This window comes from Myxocyprinus asiaticus, chromosome 37 (assembly GCF_019703515.2).
Source record: "Myxocyprinus asiaticus isolate MX2 ecotype Aquarium Trade chromosome 37, UBuf_Myxa_2, whole genome shotgun sequence".
Lineage (NCBI taxonomy): Eukaryota > Metazoa > Chordata > Actinopteri > Cypriniformes > Catostomidae > Myxocyprinus > Myxocyprinus asiaticus.
In genome coordinates, this window is record NC_059380.1 from 41,450,903 (window position 1) to 41,473,256 (window position 22,354).

Here is a 22,354-nt window from a genome sequence, read left to right on the forward strand (position 1 = left end):
ATGTTTTACTAATGTCAGGCCAAAAATATGCCCGCCGAGAGCGCCTGCAAACTAGGTCATCTGCTACCTTTCTCTCTTCCTCTTTTAAGGGTCCATGGAAAAAATAATATAATAAAATGTGACAACGCTATTCATGGCACACCTAAAAAAAGGCTTTAAATCAGGAATATTTCTTTCATTTAGGTCATCAATGCCATTATAGAGAGACACACACACACAGCTTTAAGAAAAAAAAATATTAACAGACAAAGGTCTCTTTTTCAAAATGTATTTATTGGTCATATACAAAATAAAGTAAGCTGTATATCAACAAACATACAGTATATACATCAATAAATTAAAGGACGCCCCAGACTGACTGATACAGTTAATTTCATCATTATATACCAATACATTATATTACTTATCTACAAATTGCAAAAGTACAATAACTTAGTTGATAAATACTTACAGTTAAATGGACTTTCACGGTATCTATATTTCCCATACAAAGAACTAGGATATCTTAATACACCCCATACAGAAAAACAACAAAACCATTTCTTTATTTTTTTTTAGACAAATCAAATCCATCGTAATAATAATAAACTCACAGCTAATTTTAGCTTGACATATTTGACTGTTTACATGTTGATACAGAGATAAACTGCAGTCCAATAAGCTTGTAGAGTCACTCATATGAATGCGACTCTGGTGACATTGAGATTGACATTGAGAAGGGAAATAAAATGTAAAAAGGGGGAAGAAGTTGAATTCAAAAGGCAACAGTAAACAAGAACAGAACATTACAAAGCTGAAATCTACATTTCTTAAGTGCGGTATACAAATGATTTCACTTCTATAGAACACAAACAAGTTTTAGGTTGCAATGAACAGCAACAACAGTGCCATCAACTCAGAAACACGCGGCTCTTTCCTCGTTTTATTGATCCAACAGTTGTGAATCTAGAGGAAAAGTCATATGTGTCATTACAAGCGGTTCAAAAAACACCAAGAGCCAAGATGTGAGCGATCCGTCAAGCACCTTGATAAGGAGTTAATGACTGAAACCTTCCAAACAGCTAAAGCACACAGAACTAACGTTAGGCTGAATGTCTTAAAGGGATAGTTCACCCTAAAATGACAGTTCTTTCATTATTTACCCACCCTGATATCATTGCAAACCTGTATGCTGCTTTTTTTTTTTTTTTTTTTGTGGAACACAAAAGTAGATGTTTAGCAGAATGTTTGCGCTGCTCTTTTTCATACAATGAAAGTGTCAAGTGACTCCAAAATGGAAAGTGACACCAAAAAGGACAAAAAAGCACCATAAAAGTAGCATAAAAGCAGCTCGTATCAATTGTGCGATATCTTCCAATTCTTCTGAAGTAATACGATAGCTTTGTTGACGAACAGACATAAATTGAAGTCGTTATTCACTGAAAATCTTCCCCAATCCTCATTACCGTAACACGTCTGGATATTGTTTTCAATGATTCTCATTACCATAACAGTTGCTTTTTTACTGTATTACAGTAAAAAAAAACATGCTGTTGAACAACGATTTTGTTAAATTAAAATCAGCTAAAATGAAAGGCAGTACCAAGAATGTAATACTAAGATGTATAAATACTTTACAATTTAAATAATCCATAATTTTTCACATTGTGATAATGACTAAATCATAAAGACCATCTTTTTCAGATTGCATTAATGAGAATGTGGGGATAAAATGTGTGCATCTGTCATTAAAAAAGCATAAATGTAAACATTTATTTTTTTAGACATTTTATTTTTCCTATTCCTCTTGTTCTCAATGAAGATTCTCATTACCGTAACACGTCTGGATGTTTTATTTCTACTTTTCCCCTTGTTTTCAATGATGACTCTCATTACCATAACGCAGTCATTTTTGGTTTTCTGTTTTATAGTCAAAAAAAGTTGTTGTTGTACATGATTATATTAAAATCCGTAAGGTTACTACTATAATATATAAATAGTTCTCAATTAAAAATATTTATAATTTTGTCATGTTGTGGTAATGAGAATATAATAATGACCATCTTTTTCACGTTGTGTTAATACATATTGAGGATAAAATGTGGTTAATGGAAAATAATAATGTCACAATGTAAAAAATCTTAATGGCCCTAAAATTGGGCTTCATTTCTTTTATGCAAAACATATGTTGCTTTTGATTTTGGAGTTAAAAAAGGACCAGGACATTTTCTTGACATGTTTTGTGAGAATCAGCAATAATTTCCTGGGTCTGTTTCCCACACAAATCTATCATTTGGCTTTCATACTGTATGAACTAATTTGATGATATTTTTTCTCCTTTTTGGTTCTTTAAAATCGTGGTCACTATGAACTGTTGTTGTATGTCAAGACCTGCATGAAGATTCTTCGAAAAGGGTAAATAAAGAGTAAATAATAAACAGAATTTTCCTTTTTGGGTGAACTACCCTTTAAACATTAACAGGAAAGCAGAGAAAGAAAGTATTTGAAGGTTTCAAACTCATTTTTCCTCAACTTGAAAAGAAACATTGTAATGCACGTCCCACGAGGCAACAAAAAATTTGTTTTTAAGAGCAGAAACACATTGGGGCTTGAAAAGAACGAATAAAAGTCAAGACAAAGTAGAAGTCTGAGAGTTTGTAGGAGAAGTAGGGCAAAGCCATGAATTCAGAGGTAGTGCACATTTTGCCCAGCAACAGAACCGGACACAGCTCGACCGATTGCTCGCTATTGATCTGCTTATGAAAAGTCTACAACTGAAATTTGAACTGACCAGTGTGACTCTTTGACCCCTGTCAATCATGGTCTGACCAATGGGTCTATCGGACTGAGTCTTAAAGGAACGGTTCACCCAGAAATGTAAATTCTGTCATCATTTACCCACCCTCTGTCTTTCAAAAAGATGTTCAGCAAATGTTCAGGCTGGTCATGACCAGGGGCTGTCACACTTCAAAAAGGACAGAAAAAAGTCTTGTGGGTTTGTAAATGAGGCGGAGTAAATGATGACAGAACTATTCCTTTAAGAATTCTAAGCAGGTATAAGACATTTTTAAGACATTTATCAGAGTGGCTATTCTCAGGATTGTCTTACTTTACTATTGAGAACCCTTTCTTTTACCTCTCGGGACATGGCACCGTTTCAAAAACAGAAAGACTGAATTAAATGAAAATATAAAATTTGAGTTTAGTCCTCAGTTGCAGAGCCCTTTTTGGGTAAATCTAGTGTGTATCAGACGGCAATCATCAATTGGTTGAATTTTTTGCGAGTATGTAAGTGTTGCACAACACAAAATTTGTTGCACTCATAAGCGATTATTTACGGATGACCAAAAACTATATTCCTATTGAGAGGTCGTGACTCTTTCCTACTGCCAGCTGATTTGCATATAGTTCATAGGGTCACTTTTTACACCAAATCACCACGACGACCATAGCGACAACATTTGGAACATTCGGAAGAAAAGTTTGGAACATCAGTTGTGCCATTATTGGGCAGAAGTGCAACCTGACACACAAACACAAAAATCACGTTATCATTGTTTGCGAGTAAGCTAGATCTAGATTTTTTTTCTTTTAAACCTTTTGATGCATTGCGTATAGAATGTGGGACACGCCACAGAACTGCCACAGCCAATAGAACACTACCATTGGTTACGAAAGCAATGGCGAGATGGACCAAAGACTTTGTTACAAAACAATTTCACAGATTAGCCAGTTAGAGAACGTTTTTTCAGTTAATTTACAACGATAATAAAAAAAAAAAAAAATTGTCATAAATATACCTACAACAAATTTGTTTTTAAAATGCCAGATCAGCGCAATGTGAAAAAAACTTCCAAAGAAAATTCTTTCATCGTAAATGAAGTAGAAAGCAAATGTGTGCTGTACATTTCTACGGGCATCGTCTCAAAATCAGACATCTTTGGGCTAAACAAGAAAATTCTTGAGCTGTATGACAGAAATCATTAAAAGTTGTTGGTTATAATTACAAGTTTCCAAGTAGCAAAAAACAAAAAAACGCTCACATCAAACGAGCAATTACAAATGTGAAACTCTGAATTCTATGTTAAAACCACCAAAATTGCCGTGGCTTCAACAGTTAAAGGTAATTACATAGCATTCACAAGACATTGTACTGTTTTTAAAACCATTAATGCTGCGTTCACATCATGTTGGAATTACGGTAATTATGAGTTTGAGTAGATAAAAACAATTCAAGTCTTGTCAAATTCATAATTTCAAGTTTGAAACACAGAATTTTACGTAAAAACAACCAAAATTGCCGTGGCTTCAATAGTTAAAGGTAGTTAGCTAGCGATCATGAGACACTGTAAAGTTTTTAAAAGCATTAACGCTGCGTTAACGTAATGTTGGAATTACAGTAATAACGAGTTTCTGAATAGTAAAACATTCACATCTTTGTCAAACTCATAATCACAAGTTTGAAACTCTGAATTTGATGTAAAAACAACCAAAACTGCCATGGCTTCAATCGCGATTGAGACATTGTACAATTTAATGTCATTTTATTATAGCAAATATTACCTGATGCGTTTTCGTAGCTTTAGGTGCATTTAGAGGTGAAATTAATGTAGTGACGTCATCAACATTAAAGCCACACATGGATCATTTCTGGCATTTTGAGCTTTGCCATAAAGAAACGAATCATTTCTGAGGACGTCAACCGTTCCGAGTCCAATCTAAGAGTAATTACGGTCATTCAGACGAGACGTGAACGCAGCATAATAATGGTCATGCTTATAAGTTTTTTTGTGTCTTTTCTAAATGGAAAATTTATTTGGCCAAACAAAAGGGGAAAAAAGCTAGACTTTTTATAAAAAATAAATAAATAATAATAAAAAAAAACATTGCGAGAAAACATATATTTTGCATCCCGCTAGGAACAGTGTTGCAGCATCGAGAGCAGCCGTACATCAAATTAAACGTTATACAGCAGAGACACATCGCTCGTTTGTTTAGTTTAAAACAGTGCAGATACAGGAGTCACTTCCCTGGCATTTAAAGAAAACAAGTCAAATAGAAGGAAAAAACAAACAAACATATTGTAATATACCATAGAAACGTTTTACACTAAAAATGTATAAAAATTACACATCACATGAAAGGACTCAAACGCAGAGGATGAGGCAGCAGTTGCACAACAGACACCCTTGAAGTAGTTACGCTGTCCTGAGAAGTCTTCTTCCGCAACAAACACGCTTCGCTTTGAGTGCGTCCATTTAACCGCGGCCGAAGCAAACTTTCAAACTCTTGTGGAAAAGATCAAAGAGTATCGAAAATATCAACAGCTAAACAAATCGGAAACTACAGAGATCACGGACGACATGCGCTCATCGTCTGCGTTCGACTGAAATCAGAAGTGAGTCACATCGTAAACAACAGCGCCACCTCACCAGTACAAATCACACTACACGCGCTAGTCCACAGTTTTACGCGCCTAGTCACTAGAAAAAGCTATTGACTTCAATAGTTAAGCCACTTTTGGTACAATTGCAAAAAAGAGAGCTATCAAACAACTTTAAATTTATTTTTTAAACATTTTATAAATAATGCATTTTTTGCAATATAAAATTCAAGACCACCAATATAGACAAAGATTCTTAGAATACGTTACGCAATGTCACAGCAACAAATTTATGGTAAAGCTTGTGAGATATCACCAGTTTATGTCGCCCGACAGTCCATCTTTCAAAAGCAGAAGCTTGAGTTTTTTTTCTCTTATCTCGTTTTTACTCAACAATGTAAAAAATCAATTGATATAGTGAAAAATCTCTCTGGATTTACTGACAATGACAGACATTATAATCTTGTTTGAAACAAACAATTCACAATCAAATCGAACATTTTCACAGGTTCCACAAAGCAAAAAAAAGCTGTAACAAATATATGTTATTGCCTTGCCAATAAAGTCTCATCACTCAAAATAAAAGAGTATTTTCTGTCCTGAAAATGGACGAGTTAGCACATAAACTGGTGTGAGATCCTGATAGCTACCATATGAACAACATCAGCACGTTTGACTCCGCCTCCTCTCCTCCTGCCCATCAGTGATTGGTCAGTGCATAAACAGGCTCAGGTAAATGGAGTTTCTCATTGGCTGACAATTCTTTATTACATTCCATCTCATTATAATGGAAAAAGTCTATTTTATTTACCTTCTCTTTGAGTTTCACAGCATAATATGGAGACGGTGGAAGAGCTGAACGTTAATAAAGTGTTGTGTGCCTGCAGTCCGTAAACAAAAGGACAGAAACAAGGCATCTCCAAAGAGAAAATAAAGAACACACAAACGCAAAAAAAAAAAAAAAAAGTACAATATTTCCAACAACATAAACACTGAACTTGGACCTCATGTATACAAAAAACACACAATACAATGTCGCCAATATTTGTACAAAATCTCACAGCAATATCACAGACGTCCGCAATGAAATTTATATTTCCGTTTGTAATTTGGAGACTATTTTGGAAGCCCAAGTGTATTAACTGTCCTAGATGTGCCTTCCTCCTTTAGTAACCCAGAACCAGCAAAAATTGAACGGCTATTTCAGTCTAATATTCGCCCTAAAATGACATCAAGACAAATTTCTGTCCCACGCCTAAACCATCATGCACTGACCAACACTCTCTCTTGCTCCCTCTGTAGGGCACTAAGACCTCGCATCAGTTTTAGATTTAACTATTGTGATGACACTCGTAGCTCCCACCTTGCCGGGAACGAGGGGCCCGATGACAGACGCAAAGGGCCCGCGGGGAGCGACCGCATTAGAAACGGGCACCACGGGCCCTCGGGCCACAGTTCTGGCGAAACTTTGCAGAGCCTCATATTTGGAGCGCAACGCGTCCAGCTCGACTTTCATACTGGCGTTTTCCGAGGCGAGTTTCTCCACTTCTTGTTGTAGCTCCGCCTTCTGCCTCTCTAGCTCCTCCTTCTGGGTGACACGTTTCACGCGGCAGCTAGCAGCGTAGCCACGGTTCTTGAGCGTCCGCCGGCGCTGTTTTAGCTGCAGGATCTCTTCTTTCGACAGACCACGCAGATGCTGGTTGAGTTCACGGACCGACATGGACACCAGCTCATCGTCTGTAAGACTCGTCCCATTCTCACCGGGCTCCCTCTTCACCTGACAGAAACATGGACGAGAAATGTTACGTAAAGGGAGAAGTCGCCTAAAAATTTAAATTTGTCGTCATTTACTCACCCTCATGTTGTTCCAACCTCATATGTGTTTATTTCTTTTGTAAAGCACAAAAGGAACATTTTGTTTGAGCCACTCAGTATGTTTACAGGCACTTTAAAAGTTAGATTTCAGTCTGACAAGGACAATAATTCGTCTTTTTAAAATGTCATGTAAATGCTTAAGAGAAGTCAGCATGTTTTTTGCACATTAATCAGACCATAACTGAACTCATTGTGCACATGTACAGCCCTTTACATGGTGAGTAAATCACTCGCATATGCGACCAAATTTCGCACTTTGCATCTAAAATATGTATTTTATTAGACACTGCAGAGCTTGAGTTGTGTAGTGGCGAAGAAGAACTTGAGTGCTGCAATCCTTTTACTGATTAAGAAGCTGGATTCAGCGTGTTGTGTCTCTTGAGTGCGTGCCCTGAAGGAAATTGACCTTATTTGGCTGCAGTGGGTCCAGATCTTTCACTGGCACCATCGCTTTAGTTCAGCCGTGAAATGGCATTGATATTGCATTTAATGACGTCAACTCTGATTTTGGTTAAAATTCTCCTTTTTAAAGCAAGCCTACAGACCAGTTACGTGCCTGTTGGACTTCAGTTAGAAGATAAATGTGTTGCAAAACTCGAGAGCTTGTAGGTTTTCATTTGATAACATGTACAATAAGTATTTGTACAAGCAAGTCATACACATTATACAAGTCAAAGTTCCTTTTGCTTCATTCTGTGTATTTTGGATCCAAAGACGAGACCCAGGAACCCCATTTTCATTTCATGTCTCTTTTAATATCCTTTCTGTTATTTACAGTCAGTTAGTGATCTAAAAGATAAAAAGAAACATTATTTCTAATCATACATTGCACTTCTCTCTTTCAACCGTAAACACTTCTCTTAAAGAGATGGCACCAATTTAGCACTTGTTATACTGTATATCAATGTAAACTCAATGTAAATCAAACAAGTGCAACATGTTTCAAAATGATGTAATGTTGTAAGTGTGATAAATGTGTAAATACAGAAATATTTAAAGGTACAATCATACATTGTGACATGTTTTAACTTCAGAAAACACTGTAAATATGAAAGAATTTAACATGTTTTTTTTTTTTTGGACAGTAGTTTTGATATAGTAACACTTAAATTATTATTTTTATAATATAATTAGGAATTCTGTTTTCATTAGGTTCCAACCTTGTGAATATTTAAAACAATTTGTATGAAATTTCAAACAGTGACAACAGCTTGTATCATTCAAAATAAAAATTCATGACATCAAATAAATTGATAGAATGTGAAATGTATACAATTGTACACAAGCTAAAATGTGATTGAAAGGGATCAGAAGCAAAATATTAAAATAAAATGTACAAGCTTGCATACTATATTGTGTGAAATCATTTATATGAAATCTAATATCAATATATATACACACACACACACACACACATACATACACACACACACACACACACACACACACACACACACACACAGTGGATATAAAAAGTCTACACACCCCTGTTAAAACAGCAGGTTTTTGTGATGTAAAAAATGAAACAAAGATAAATCATATCAGACTTTTTGCACCTTTAATGTAAAAATTACAACCCATGAAATGCCACTGAAAACCAAAGTGACACATTTCAGAGAAAAAAAATAAACATTAAGAATAACCTAACTGTGTGCACATCCTTTTATAATTGGGTATGTGGCTGTGTTTAGAATCAACCAATCATCAAGCGCATGTGAAATATTACACACCTGTCTTCACCTGAAGTGACTCTGATTAACTCCAAATAAATCTCAGCTGTTCTTGTAGGATTTGTCTGCATGCTGCTACAAGAGCCATGGGCCACAAAGAGCTTACAGAACATCAACAGGATCTCATTGTTGAAAGGTATCACTCAGGTGAGGGCTACACAAACATTTCCAAGGCATTAGATATACTATAGAACACAGTGAAGACAGTCATCAACAAGTGGAGAAAGTATGGCACAACAGTGACATTATCAAGAACAGGACGTCCCTCCAAAACTGATGAGAAGACAAAGAGAAAATTGCTCAGGGAGGCTGTCAAGAGGCCGACAGCAACATTAAAGGAGCTGCAGCTCTTTCTGGCAAGTACTGGTTGCTCCCTACATGTGACAACTATCTCCTGTATTCTTCATCTGTCTGGGCTATGGAGCAGGGTGGCAAGACGCAAGCCTTTTCTGACGAAATGAAACCTCCAAGCCCGGCAAAAACCCGTATCCAGTCTCCCAAAACCATGTGGAAAAATGTGTTATGTCTGATGAGACCAAGATTGAACTTTTTGCCCCAAATTTTAAAAGGTATGTTTGGTGCAAAAACAACACGGCACATCAGCAAAAGATCACCATACCCACGGTGAAGCATGGTGGTGGCAGCATCATGCTTTGGGGCTGCTTTTTTTCAGCTGGAACTGGGACTTTAGTGAAGATGGAGGGAATCATGAATAGCTCCAAGTATCAGTCAGTTTTGGCACAGAACCTTCTGGCGTCTGCTAGAAAGCTGAAAATGAAGAGATCTTTCACCTTTCAGCATGACAGTGATCCAAAGCACACATCCAAATCAACAAACGAATGGCTTCAGCAATAAAACATGAATGTTTTGGAATGGCCCAGCCAGAGCCCAGACCTGAATCCTATAGAAAATCTGTGAGGGGACCTGAAGTGGGCCGTACACAGATGCCCTCGCAATTTGACAGATCGTTTTTGCAAAGAAGAGTGGTAAAATACTCCCAAGTCAAGATGTGCCAAGCTAACAGACTCTTATCCAAACAGACTGAGTGCTGTAATAAAATCAAAGGGTGCTTCAACTCTGTATTAGTTCAGGGATGTGCACACTTATGCAGTTAGGTTATTCTGTTTTTTATTTTTTTCTCTGAAATGTGTCATTTTGGTTTTCAGTGGCTGTGCATACGTTGTAATTTTTACATTAAAGGTGCAAAAAGTCTGATATGATTTATCTTTGTTTAATTTTTTACATCACAAAAACCTGCTGTTTTAACAGGGGTGTGTAGACTTTTTATATCCACTGTATGTATACACACACACACACACACACACACACATGATGCCTTCTCGGTTTTCTTAATATCTTTTTTTAGTTTTCAGTTGCATTACGCTTACATGTTGTCAAAAGTCAAAACAAAAACAACACTCTACTAGCCAATGGTGATTCTTTGTCCAGCGTGTCCATAGAGGGTTGATGTATGCGTCAAAAGACATAGAATTGTATTTAGAGGTAGACCGATATCTATACCGATAGTTGCTTTTTTTATTCCATCTGTGTGTGTGTGTGTGTGTATACGTGTATATATATATATATACACATACAGCTGAAGTCAGAAGTTTACATACACTTTAGCCAAATACATTTAAACTCAGTTTTTCATAATTCCTGACATTTAATCGTAGAAAACATTCCCTGTCTTAGGTCAGTTAGGATCACTACTTTATTTTAAGAATGTGAAATGTCAGAATAATAGTAGAGAGAATGATTTATTTCAGCTTTTATTTCTTTCATCACATTCCCAGTGGGTCAGAAGTTTACATACACTATGTTAGTATTTGATAGCATTGCCTTTAAATTGTTTAACTTGGGTCAAATGTTTTGTGTAGCCTTCCACAAGCTTCTCTCAATAAGTTGCTGGAATTTTGGCCCATTCCTCCAGACAGAACTGGTGTAACTGAGTCAGGTTTGTAGGCCTCCTTGCTCACACACGCTTTTTCAGTTCTGCCCACAAATGTTCTATCAGATTGAGGTCAGGGCTTTGTGATGGCCACTCCAATACCTTGACTTTGTTGTCCTTTAGCCATTTTGCCACAACTTTGGAGGTGTGCTTGGGGTCATTGTCCATTTGGAAGACCCATTTGCGACCGAGCTTTAACTTCCTGACTGATGTCTTGAGATGTTGCTTCAATATATTTACATTTACATTTTACAGTTATTCATTTGGCAGACGCTTTTATCCAAAGCGACTTACAAAAGAGGAAAACATAAGTGAATCATCTTAAGGAGACAGTGGTACGAAAAGTGCTTTATTACAAAGTTTCACTAGCATCAGAATAGTATTCAAAACAGAATAAAGTGCAACAGGAATTTTTTTTCTTCTTTTTTTTAATAACTGGTTAAGTGCTCATGGAAAAGATGTGTTTTTTGTCGTTTTTTGAAGACGGAGAGTGAGTCAGCTTCACGGATGGAGTTGGGAATGTCGTTCCACCAACGTGGTATGATGAAGCCGAAAGTCCGGGAAAGTGTTTTGGTGCCTCTTTGTGTTGGTACAACAAAGCAACTTTCCTTAGCCGACCGCAGGCTTCTAGTGGGCGCGTAGCTTTGCAGAAATGATTTTAGGTATGCTGGAGTAGACCCAGTGACTGTTCTGTATGCCAGCATCAGAGCCTTGAATTTGATATGTGCATCAACCGGCAGCCAGTGAAGAGAGACAAGGAGTGGTGTAACATGTGCTCTCTTTGGTTGATTAAAGACCAGACGTGCTGCTCCATTCTGGATCATTTGCAGGGGTCTAGTTGCACATGCAGGGAGGCCTGCAATGACAGCGTTACAGTAGTCCAGTCTAGTTATGACAAGTGACTGAACAAGCAGTTGTGTGGCATGTTCAGAGAGGAAGGGTCTTATCTTCCTGATATTGTAGAGTGTAAATCTACATGATTTTGCGGTCTTTGAGATGAGGTCTGTGAAATTTAGTCTGTTATCGATGGTTACCCCTAGATTTCTGACCGATTTGGAATTGGAAGGATTATGTATATATCAACATAATTTTCCTTCCTCATGATGCTATCTATTTTGTGAAGTGCACCAGTCCCTCCTGCAGCAAACACTCCTGCACATCACGTGCTTCACGGTTGGGATGGTGTAATTCAGCTTGCAAGCCTCACCCTTTTTCCTTCAAACATAACGATGGTCATTATGGCCAAACAGTTCAATTTTTGTTTCATCAGACCAGAGGACATTTCTCCACAAAGTAAGATCTTTGTCCCCATGTGCACTTGCAAACTGTAGTCTGGCCTTTTTATGGTGGTTTTGGAGCATCGGCTTCTTCCTTGCCGAGCAGCCTTTCAGGTTATGTCAATATAGGACTCGTTTTACTGTGGATATAGATACTTGTCTACCTGTTTCCTCCAGCATCTTCACAAGGTCCTTTGCTGTTGTTCTGGGATTGATTTGCACTTTTCACACCAAACTACGTTCATCTCTATGAGACAGAATGCATCTCCTTCCTGATCGGTATGATGGCTGCGTGGTCCCATGGTGTTTATACTTGTGTACTATTGTTTGTACAGATGAACGTGGTACCTTCAGGTGTTTGGAAATTGCTCCCAAGGATGAACCAGGCTTGTGGAGGTCCACAATTTGTTTTCTGAGGTCTTGGCTGATTTCTTTTGATTTTCCCATGATGTCAAGCTAAGAGGCACTGAGTTTGAAGGTAGCCCTTTAAACACATCCACAGGTACACCTCCAGTTCAGTACACCTCCTATCAGAAGCTAATTGGCTAAAGGCTTGACATCATTTTCTTGAATTTTCCAAGCTGCTTAAAGGCACAGTTAACTTAGTGTATGTAAACTTCTGACCCACTGGAATTGTGATATAGTCAATTAAAAGTGAAACAATCTGTCTGTAAACAGTTGTTGGAAAAATTACTCGTGTCATGCACAAAGTAGATGTCCTAAACAACTTGCCAAAACTATAGTTTGCTAATATTAAATCTGTGGAGTGGTTAAAAAATGAGTTTAAATGACTTACACCTAAGTGTACATAAACTTCTGACTTCAACTGTATATACTGTATAATATACTGTATACATTTATAAACTATATATACAAAAACTACACAAAACTCTTCATCTAGTGAATATAAAAGCTTTAAATGCTTCTTACATGTACTGTAGAGCATTATAATGGAGCCAAGTCTCTTTAATTTAAAAATAAGAGTCTTGGGTGAATTTCAGGCTTGTTTATAGTTAAAAGTTCTGCGTTATGCACCTAATCTTAATTTTTCTGGTTATCGTTGGGATTTTGGTTGCACAATAAACTGCTTTTGGGATTTTGTTCATTTAAGCCTCTATGTCTGTGCCCTTCATTGTACGGAAATAAAAATTGTATAATTCTAAAGGCTAAATTTATTTATTTTTATTTTTTTTAATTTTTTTCCCTTTTTCTCCCAATTTGGAATGCCCAATTCCCAATGCGCTCTAAGTCCTCGTGGTCGCGTAGTGATTCACCTCAATCCGGGTGGCGGAGTATGAATCTCAGTTGCCTCCACGTCTGAGACAGTCAACCCACGCATCTTATCATGTGGCTTGTTGAGCGCGTTGCCACGGAGACATAGCGTGTGTGAAGGCTTCACGCCATTCACCACGGCAACCACGCTCAACTCACCACACGCCCCACCGAGAGCGAGAACCACATTATAGCGACCACAAGGAGGTTACCCCATGTGACTCTACCCTCCCTAGCAACTGGGCCAATTTGGTTGCTTAGGAGACCTGACTGGAGTCACTCATCATGCCCTGGATTCGAACTAGCGAAAATGAATCGTTCATCTGCCTTTTCCCCCACCTTAGTTATACTAGAACTAGCGAACTCCAGGGGTGGTAGCCAGCGTATTTTACCACTGAGCTACCCAGACCCCTAAAGGCTAAATCTAAAAATAAATAAAAAAAACCATTGGTGGATTAATCGTTTTTCTGCCTTTTCCCCCACCTTAGTTATCTGTATCAGCAAAATCAACAATAGGTCAACCTCTCTTTGTAATATGATAATTTTTTATCATTTAATAATGTTGCTGCTCAACGTGTGCCGCACAAACTTGCTAGAGAGCGCCGCTGCTTCACTCTGAATAAAGCGGTGAATATAGACTCTATTATGGTTTAGTAATCACTTAATGGCCATTTAACTGTTAATCAACTGTGCGGCCCTAATGGATTCCGATGTCTCAGGGGTCAACGTCTGCAGGTTTCAAAGCGTTTTGGCTGGTTTGTGCAGGCCTATGTGTCCACATTTAAAGTGTGAAAATATCATGTGGTGCGGCCGTACAGCCACAACTTCTCTTTTGAAAGTTTAATTAAAATCACTCACAGTTTTTGAAGTTCAGTGTTGTCATATTTGGCATGCTTCCACAACTGTTCTGTATTAACACAATTCCAAGCATTTTTATTGTTTTTAAAATCATATTACATGAATGAATGTTGTCTGATGATGATTGTTATGAAATATGTGATGCAACCAATTACGGCAATAAAAAAATTCAAGATCAGGTATTTAACCTCTGTGTCAGGTCACTGATGTAATAAGGCTAATGCTAAAGTAAATGATTTTGCTAAACTTTTTCCATAAATGTTTGAGGTTTTAAAGAATAAAATGGTTATGTAAATTTATGAAACACCTGAGAGACTGCCCTAAAAAGATAAACATGAAAATATTATGCATGTAAAGGTAATATATTATTTTGGTAACACTTTACAATAAGGTTACATTTGTTAACATTAGTTAACATGAACTAACAATCAAGAATACATTTACAGCATTTATTAATATTTGTTCATGTTAATTTTAACATATGCTAAAACATTTTTAAAATCAACAGTTGTATTAGTTAACATTAGTTAACGCACTATGAACTAACATGAACTAATCATGAACAACTGCATTTTTATTAACAAACATTAGAAAATATGAATAAATGCTGTAAAACATATATTGTTCATTATTTGTTCATGAAACCTAATGCATTTACTAATGTTAATGAATGGAAGCTTGTTGTATCATTATTTTAAATAAATCTTACGGTCGCATCACATGACATTTTTTAGGTGCAACAGCAGGTTAACTCAAAACACACTAAGAGCTCATTAAAATAAATGAATATCATGTTTTAATTAAAAAAAATAGAGTAAAACTGTTCAAATATTTGAACTATCCTAAAAAAAAAAAAAATATACATATATATATATATATTTTTTTTTTTAATTCAATTACAAACACGAATCCATCATTGACCCTATAATTACGTCTGGATTTTCACCATTTTTACGAAGTGTGTGGTCTACAAAAAAAGATGTCACGTTCGTAATGTAAGTTAATTTGCCTGAAAAGACAAAAACAGGGGGCCTGTTCAGCACATATAGACGCTGGCTATCACCCCTGGAGTTCACTAGTTTGAATCCAGGGTGTGCTGAGTGACTCCAGCCAGGTCTCCTAAGCAACCAAATTGACCCGGTTGCTAGGGAGAGTAGAGTCACATGGGGTAACCTCCTCGTGGTCACTATAATGTGGTTCTCGCTCTCGGTGGGGCGCATTGTGAGTTGTGCGTGGATGCCACAGAGAATAGTGTGAAGCCTCCACACGCGCTACGTCTCCATGGTAACGCGCTCAACAAGTCACGTGAAAAGATGCGCGGATTGACGGTCTCAGATGCGGAGACAACTGAGATTCGTCCTCCGCCACCCGGACTGAGGCAAATCACTACGCCACCATGAGGACTAAAAAAGCACATTGGGAATTGGGCATTCCGAATTGGGAGGAAAAAGGGGAGAAAATCAAAAGATTTGATATCTGTACTCTGTCTGCAAAGGTTTATGATAATTATACATACAAATGGTTCGGCATACTGGTAATGAGTAGTTTAATTTCACGTTTTCACTGCAAATGTCACAACTGTAACGCAGGAATTGCCCAGAGGTGATTTTACGTCCTTGCTTCGAATATGCAATTACACATTGTGTCATGCACACTTGAACAGACAGATGAAGACTAGCTCAACAACGCAAAAAAACAAAACAAAAAAACTGCACGTTAATGTACTGACTAATATTTAAGTTGTTATTCACTGAAAATGTTTCTCTCCAGTGCAAATCTGGGTCTGTTCCTCACAGAAAGCTATCATGTGACTTCAGAAGACTTGGAATATAGTGCACGAGTCATATAGACTATTTTATGATACTTCTATGGTGTTCTTTGTCATTTTTGGACAGCCCCCCCAAAAACATATATTTTTTTGTGTTCCACTAATGACAAAAATTCAAATACAGATATGAAAAGACATAAAGGTGAGTAAATTACAAAATTTTCAATAAACAGCAATATCATGAGAACAGACTGAGCTCACCTTCAAGGCCTTGTTTCCTTTGTTAGTGGTCGTCATGCCACGAGGAACCGCAGACAAACCACACAGATCTGCAACAGAAAAGACATGTCAGTCACTAAGAGAGTCTGAATCTACAACACTGAGATGTTTGATGAAACCAATAACATGACTTCTGAGAGGTGTCAGAGCTCATGACAAGAAAAAGCAAGTGAAAGCAAAACAGTGTTGAATTCTCCAACCACATGAAGAAAACTGGAGTAGTGAAAGTGATCACTTTAAACCCTGGCTTCCTGTTTCAAACTTCCTCTGTGGTCATGGCGGTTGGGAGTTTGATGTTTTAAGACACCTAGGATGCTTCAGAGACATGCTGACGTCTGATAGGCTGGCAAAGAACCAATAAGAGGAAGGAACAGCAGCGGTAAGGAAGTGATGGCATGGGCCGCGGTCCAGGGGATTACCAGCCAATGATGAAGTGCGATTAGATGTTTGGAGAAGAAAACATGGATCCGTTCCAAATATCCAGACGTCAACAAAAGACAACCATCTGACTTGGTGGTATTTTGGATCAAACATTGAGAAAGTCAAAATGCCAAAGCAAACCAAACAATAAAGACATAACTGCTGATAGAGATTAAACAACGTTAAACAACGAAAGCTAAATGTCAGATGTTATTTCTTCTTGTATAATATCTAGGACTTGGGCTGAGCAATATTGCTAAAAAATCTCATTATTTTATACATACAGATTACTATTGTATTTGCTCTGAAATGGCTTTTTTATTTTTTATTAAAGAACCATAATTTCCACCAAATTGTTAAATAAATGGTGCCAGAAAAAAGTTTAATTTAACAAGTAAAATACAGTAAGATATCTATAGTTAAAAATAACCAAAGCATGTTTTCCATTGTTTTTCAGTCAATAACACAAGGAAGAATTATATTTATTTACTGACATTTATATGAATCAATTTAACACAGTAATAAACAGCAATATTCTACTTTTTACTAAAACATTTTAATATGTAAAATACCATGTTGGGGTTTCCGTGACAATGTATGGATGATTACACAAATCAACAGTTAGAAATGGACAGGTCAAAACTAAATATAAAAATACCTGCTTTAACATTTTCATACGAGTCGCATGACAAAAAGGGAACTTACAAACAAACAAAACTCACCTTAAAATCCCAAGGACATTCACTATGATGCTTAATTATATACTGGCAACAAGATCATTGAGAACATGTTGTGAATATTCATGTATGCCTGATCTGATCAAATCTGTGCCAATATTTGCTCATCTGTATAGGGTTCTGGCCAGATAAACAGAACCAAATATATGTTTTTTTTTTTTTTTTTTACATATTAGAATAATTTTTATTCATTTCAAAGCAAAGCTGATCCTCACCAAAGTTTTTTGCATTTCCTAATTTAGTCCGAAGCAAGTAATTCACACTGAGAACGACAGCAAAAACATGAGATTTCCAGAATACAAATCAGCAAAAGCGGCGCCAATATAACATGCATAACATGGGTTAAGAAAGCTGACGACATATCACACACACACACACACACACGCACGCGAGCGCACACACACGCACGCGTGCGCACACACACACGCGCGCACACAGACACACACACGCACGCGAGCGCACACGCACGCAAGCGCACACACGCGCGCACACAGACACAAGCACGAGGGCGCACACACACACGCACATGCACACACGCGCGCACACAGCCACACACGCACGCGAGCGCGCACACACGCGCACACAGACACGCGCGCGCACACACACGCACACGCACACACGCGCGCGCGCGTCTACAATGGTTCTCATCGAAGCATTCAGGGGTGTGATGAGGGGTCGTCATTGTTCTTGCTTTCCCGGGGCATCATGGGATAGAGTGAGTGTGATTCTGCACATTTCTAAACACAAACCATCAGAGTGACATAACACTAAATAAACACCCATATAATAAACACACCATTTCAATATTTAGTGTGGAAATGATTTCTTTCAATTTTGTCCCACAGTTGTGACGTCATTTCCAGCACACCAAACAGTTTCACCCCTAATAAAGTTCAAATGTTAGTGTACTTGTTAATCAAGAGGACAAAAGTGTGAGTGAAGAGCATGATTGAGATGAAATATGAGACAAAACACAGACAAATCAAGAGAAATATCACTTTTTATTGGCCGTCATTTCCAAAGTGTGAAAATCTGATTAATTGTGTTTATTTAGGACACATCAAATGATCACTATAATTATTTATCTGTGTTTTAAGTTTACAGTTTAATTTTAGGTCTGCTATTTAAACCATACCAAAATTTACTTAATTAAGGGTCTCCCATTGAACTTGTATTAGTGACACGTCATGCGTTTCACCTCTTCTGTATGGGGTATTTTTGTGTGCATTTATTATTTTTTCCTTGCTAATAAAATTGATTTAATTGATAATTGGACTTATAATGTCATTGACATTGCAATTTTTAAGAAAAGCTGCAGAAAATTCAATCATTTTGGGCCGCAATAACCAGGAAAAAGTGCAGCAAAATCCAGGTGGGACTGTTTAAAGACTAAAAGCCAAATGAGAGCAAGAATTGGCTTTTGAATGTGTTCATTTTGGGCTCTGTGATCGGAGAGACAGACAGGGTGGGCGCCTCCGGCCCATCATGAATCCTGCAGCTATTAATAGAATCACATCAAAGAGAGCCACGACATCAGCGACACAACTACTACACATCCCATAATACACTCACAGCAGAGACAGACAGACAGAAGGTCTATATACAGCTGTATATCCCTGAACCCCGCATGGGAATCCCTCAGAGTTGAGTCAGGATTAAACTCATTAAACAGAATAAACAATGAGAATGTAAATGACCTGTCAATCACACACACTGTCACACAACAATAGGGTTTGTGTTTCCCCTCCCCATCAGCCACCACCATCACCATGACAACCAAACACACAAGGATGCGTCCCCGTGATCAAAGGCAGAGGAATGTGGAAGACGCATAATATGAAACTCAATCCAGATTTAAAAAAACTCATTTACCCTGGGTAGCTCAGTGGTAAAGACGCTGACTACCACCCCTGGAGTTGCGAGTTTGAATCCAGGGTGTGCTGAGTGACTCCAGTCAGGTCTCCTAAGCAACCGAATTGGCCCTGTTGCTAGGGAGGGTAGAGTCACATGGGGTAACCTCCTCGTGGTCGCTATAATATGGTTCTCACTCTCGGTGGGGCGTGTGGAGAGTTGTGCGTGGATGTTGCGGAGAATAGCGTGAAGCCTCCACACGCGCTACATCTCCGCGGTAACACGCTCAACAAGCCACGTGATAAGATGCACGGTTTGATGGTCTCAGACGTGGAGGCAACTGAGATTCGTCCTCCTCCACTCGGATTTTCTGAAATAATTTTTCGTTCCTTTGCATTTCCTTTCTCCATTTATAATGAAAACTATCCATTGTTGTAGTTACCATAGTTGAACTATTGTATTTGTTGTAAAACTATAGTAACCTCAATATTTACCATGCTTTTACTACAGTAACCATATTTTAACCATGATCTGCAGAGTAAAACCATAGCAGTAATTAGGGCTAGGCGATACGTCTGAAAAAATTCTCTCTCCATATTTTTCAGCCTACTGACGATATTTGAAATATATCTCGATAATTATGTATTTGCTGTAAAATGGCTCAAAAGTGTTTTTGTTTTGATGAACCATCATTTTATCCATACAGCCACTGTAGACAAGTAGATTCAATATTTTAAAGATATTAAAATATAATAATTTAAATAATAATGACATTATTAAATAAACACAAGGGAGAATGAAATTCAATCATTTTCAATGATATGCACTTTATATTTCATATACAATGATCCATAATAGCTTAATAAAATGTTTTTACTGTGCAAAGCGACTTCACTGATTATTTCTGAAACCCCATTGAACATAATACTCAATTATTACTGTGGGACACGTCAGGTGTATTATTATAATATAATGCTTAATCATTATTATTCTGATTTGTGTTATACAAACGTTCCTGTTTCCTTCATCTTCACGTGGGGACTTTTATTTTGACACAGAAAAGGAGATGTGTATTTGACACATTACAGTGTTCTGCATTTCCTGTAACGCTGTAATCTCCTTTTCTGTTACTCTGTGTTTGTAGATTTGTATAAGAACTTGTAACTGTTATTAATGTTTGGAATTGGGTGAATGCTTGAATCTGCATTACTTTGATCCGAGAGCGTCATCATGCACATGTACACAGATCAGTGCGTCACTGGTTTATTCTGAATCACACACAGACCGCGTTTATCTGTCTTTAAATCACGGCCTTTTGTGGATTAATAATCACATATGACCAACTCGCCACAAACACACACACACGCTCTCACGCACACACTCGCACATACACTCACACGCACGTACAAGCACACTCACGCATGCACGCACACGCACACAGTGCCAATACCATATAAATATCCAGAACGCTGCAGCCATAATAGTTAACAGTCATGCCAATAACAGTTTGTTTGAGAAAAGAAGCAAAATGAGTTCTAGAAGGCAGAAAGAAGGTAGACAAAAAGAATGGATGAATAAAGCCACAAGGAGAGAGAATGAGAGAGAGAGCGAGAGGGCAAGCAAGCACTGGCAGTTGTTGGGAAAAGCTCTCGCTCTAAACTGCCTCCTCAACACATTTGTGAAGCTTAGCGAAGGGCGGCGGGATTGGGGTCGACAGAAGGGGAGCGAAAGAACTGAACTCAGCAGCCGACGCAAGAAAACCTGCGATTAGAAAAAGTTCTGCTGCAAGTCCTTCAAACAGCTCACGGCCGTCAAACCAGTGCAGACTCACGCCCTAAATACACAAGTGCAAACACACCAACTTCTACCTAGTGTCTGCAACGCAAGTTTGCACTACATTCTCAGCGTTGTCACAAGGGGAGCTATAGATGAAATTACCGCAGGAAACCGTGCTTCTGGGTTCTTTTGAGCAGCAGATTTTAACGGTGCAGTTTTAATAATCTTTAAAGCTTCATAGAATGTAACAATGTTTGTTAATGAATGTTATTAAAAAGGGATATCTATGGTTGAATAGATATCCTTTCATAAAGAAGTTCATATCCTCCAACAGCTGCTGCAGGTCAATTGTGTCTATACGTGATGACAGTGACCCGTGAAATATCCAAATTTATGTAAAGAGATTTTCCTGATGCAACGATCTGGTGGAAATTTAAAGAGGTCCAAATCTCCAATAATCTGTAGGAAACGGGGTGTTTCAACCCCACAAACATCACTTTTTGGGCAGTTTGAGGAAAGCGCCCGTTCACAGCAGTTCTTTTCTGGGCTACCAAAAGAACCCAGAAGAGGAGGGGCAAAGTGTTTGTTTGTAAACAGTAACTTCATCTATAGAGTGCAACAGTGCCCGCCCACTTTTTCAGTCTTGGTTTTTCCCGTTCATTTTTTCCATAAGGATTTCAAATTATCCTTCTGTGTACTTAACGTCTTTAATGAGGGAATGAACTACAAATCTCATGATGCATTGCGAATGACATAATCGAATAAAAAATGATGGAACATTTAAAACGATTAATTGAAAGTTGTTGATTATAAAGCATACTATCCTGCAGGGGTCGGCAACCTATGGCACGCGTGCCAGCATTGGCACACGGAGGGGTAATCACTGGCACGCCAGCAATGGCGAGAGGGGAGTAGACTATTTTATTTATTTAAAATCCGCACCTGCATTTCAATCTACATCTTGATGTAATCCTTCCTCGTGATCATGTTTTCATCAGCTGAATGGGAGACTAAACAAAAAGTTCAAATGTGACGAGACTGCAGTATACCCAACAGACTCGTGCAGTGCTTCACGTTCGGTTAATCGCACGAGTAAACGCACCCGCTTTGCTTCGGTCAGACTGCGCGGATGACAGCCTACATTCAGTGTTTCATTTGTTTCTTTTTGCTTTCAGAACATGATGTAATAAGGAAAACA

General features: G+C 37.9%; 1 protein-coding gene across 31 annotated transcripts in view; it reads right to left on the reverse strand.

The window, feature by feature from the left end:
• Positions 1 to 254: 254 nt before the first annotated feature.
• The window catches only part of LOC127428197 (transcription factor MafG-like), a 46,555-nt gene continuing 24,455 nt past the window's right edge, over positions 255 to 22,354 (reverse strand). For 11 of the 31 annotated variants that reach the window (XM_051676381.1, XM_051676380.1, XM_051676376.1 and 8 more), the window contains 2 exons: positions 16,355 to 16,422; positions 255 to 7,139 (listed from right to left, as the gene is read on the reverse strand). In XM_051676381.1, coding sequence (XP_051532341.1) covers positions 6,669 to 7,139; positions 16,355 to 16,390 — 507 coding nt within the window. In that variant the 5' untranslated portion in view covers positions 16,391 to 16,422 and the 3' untranslated portion in view covers positions 255 to 6,668. The other 20 variants (XR_007895045.1, XR_007895046.1, XR_007895044.1 and 17 more) reach the window with 5 other exon arrangements.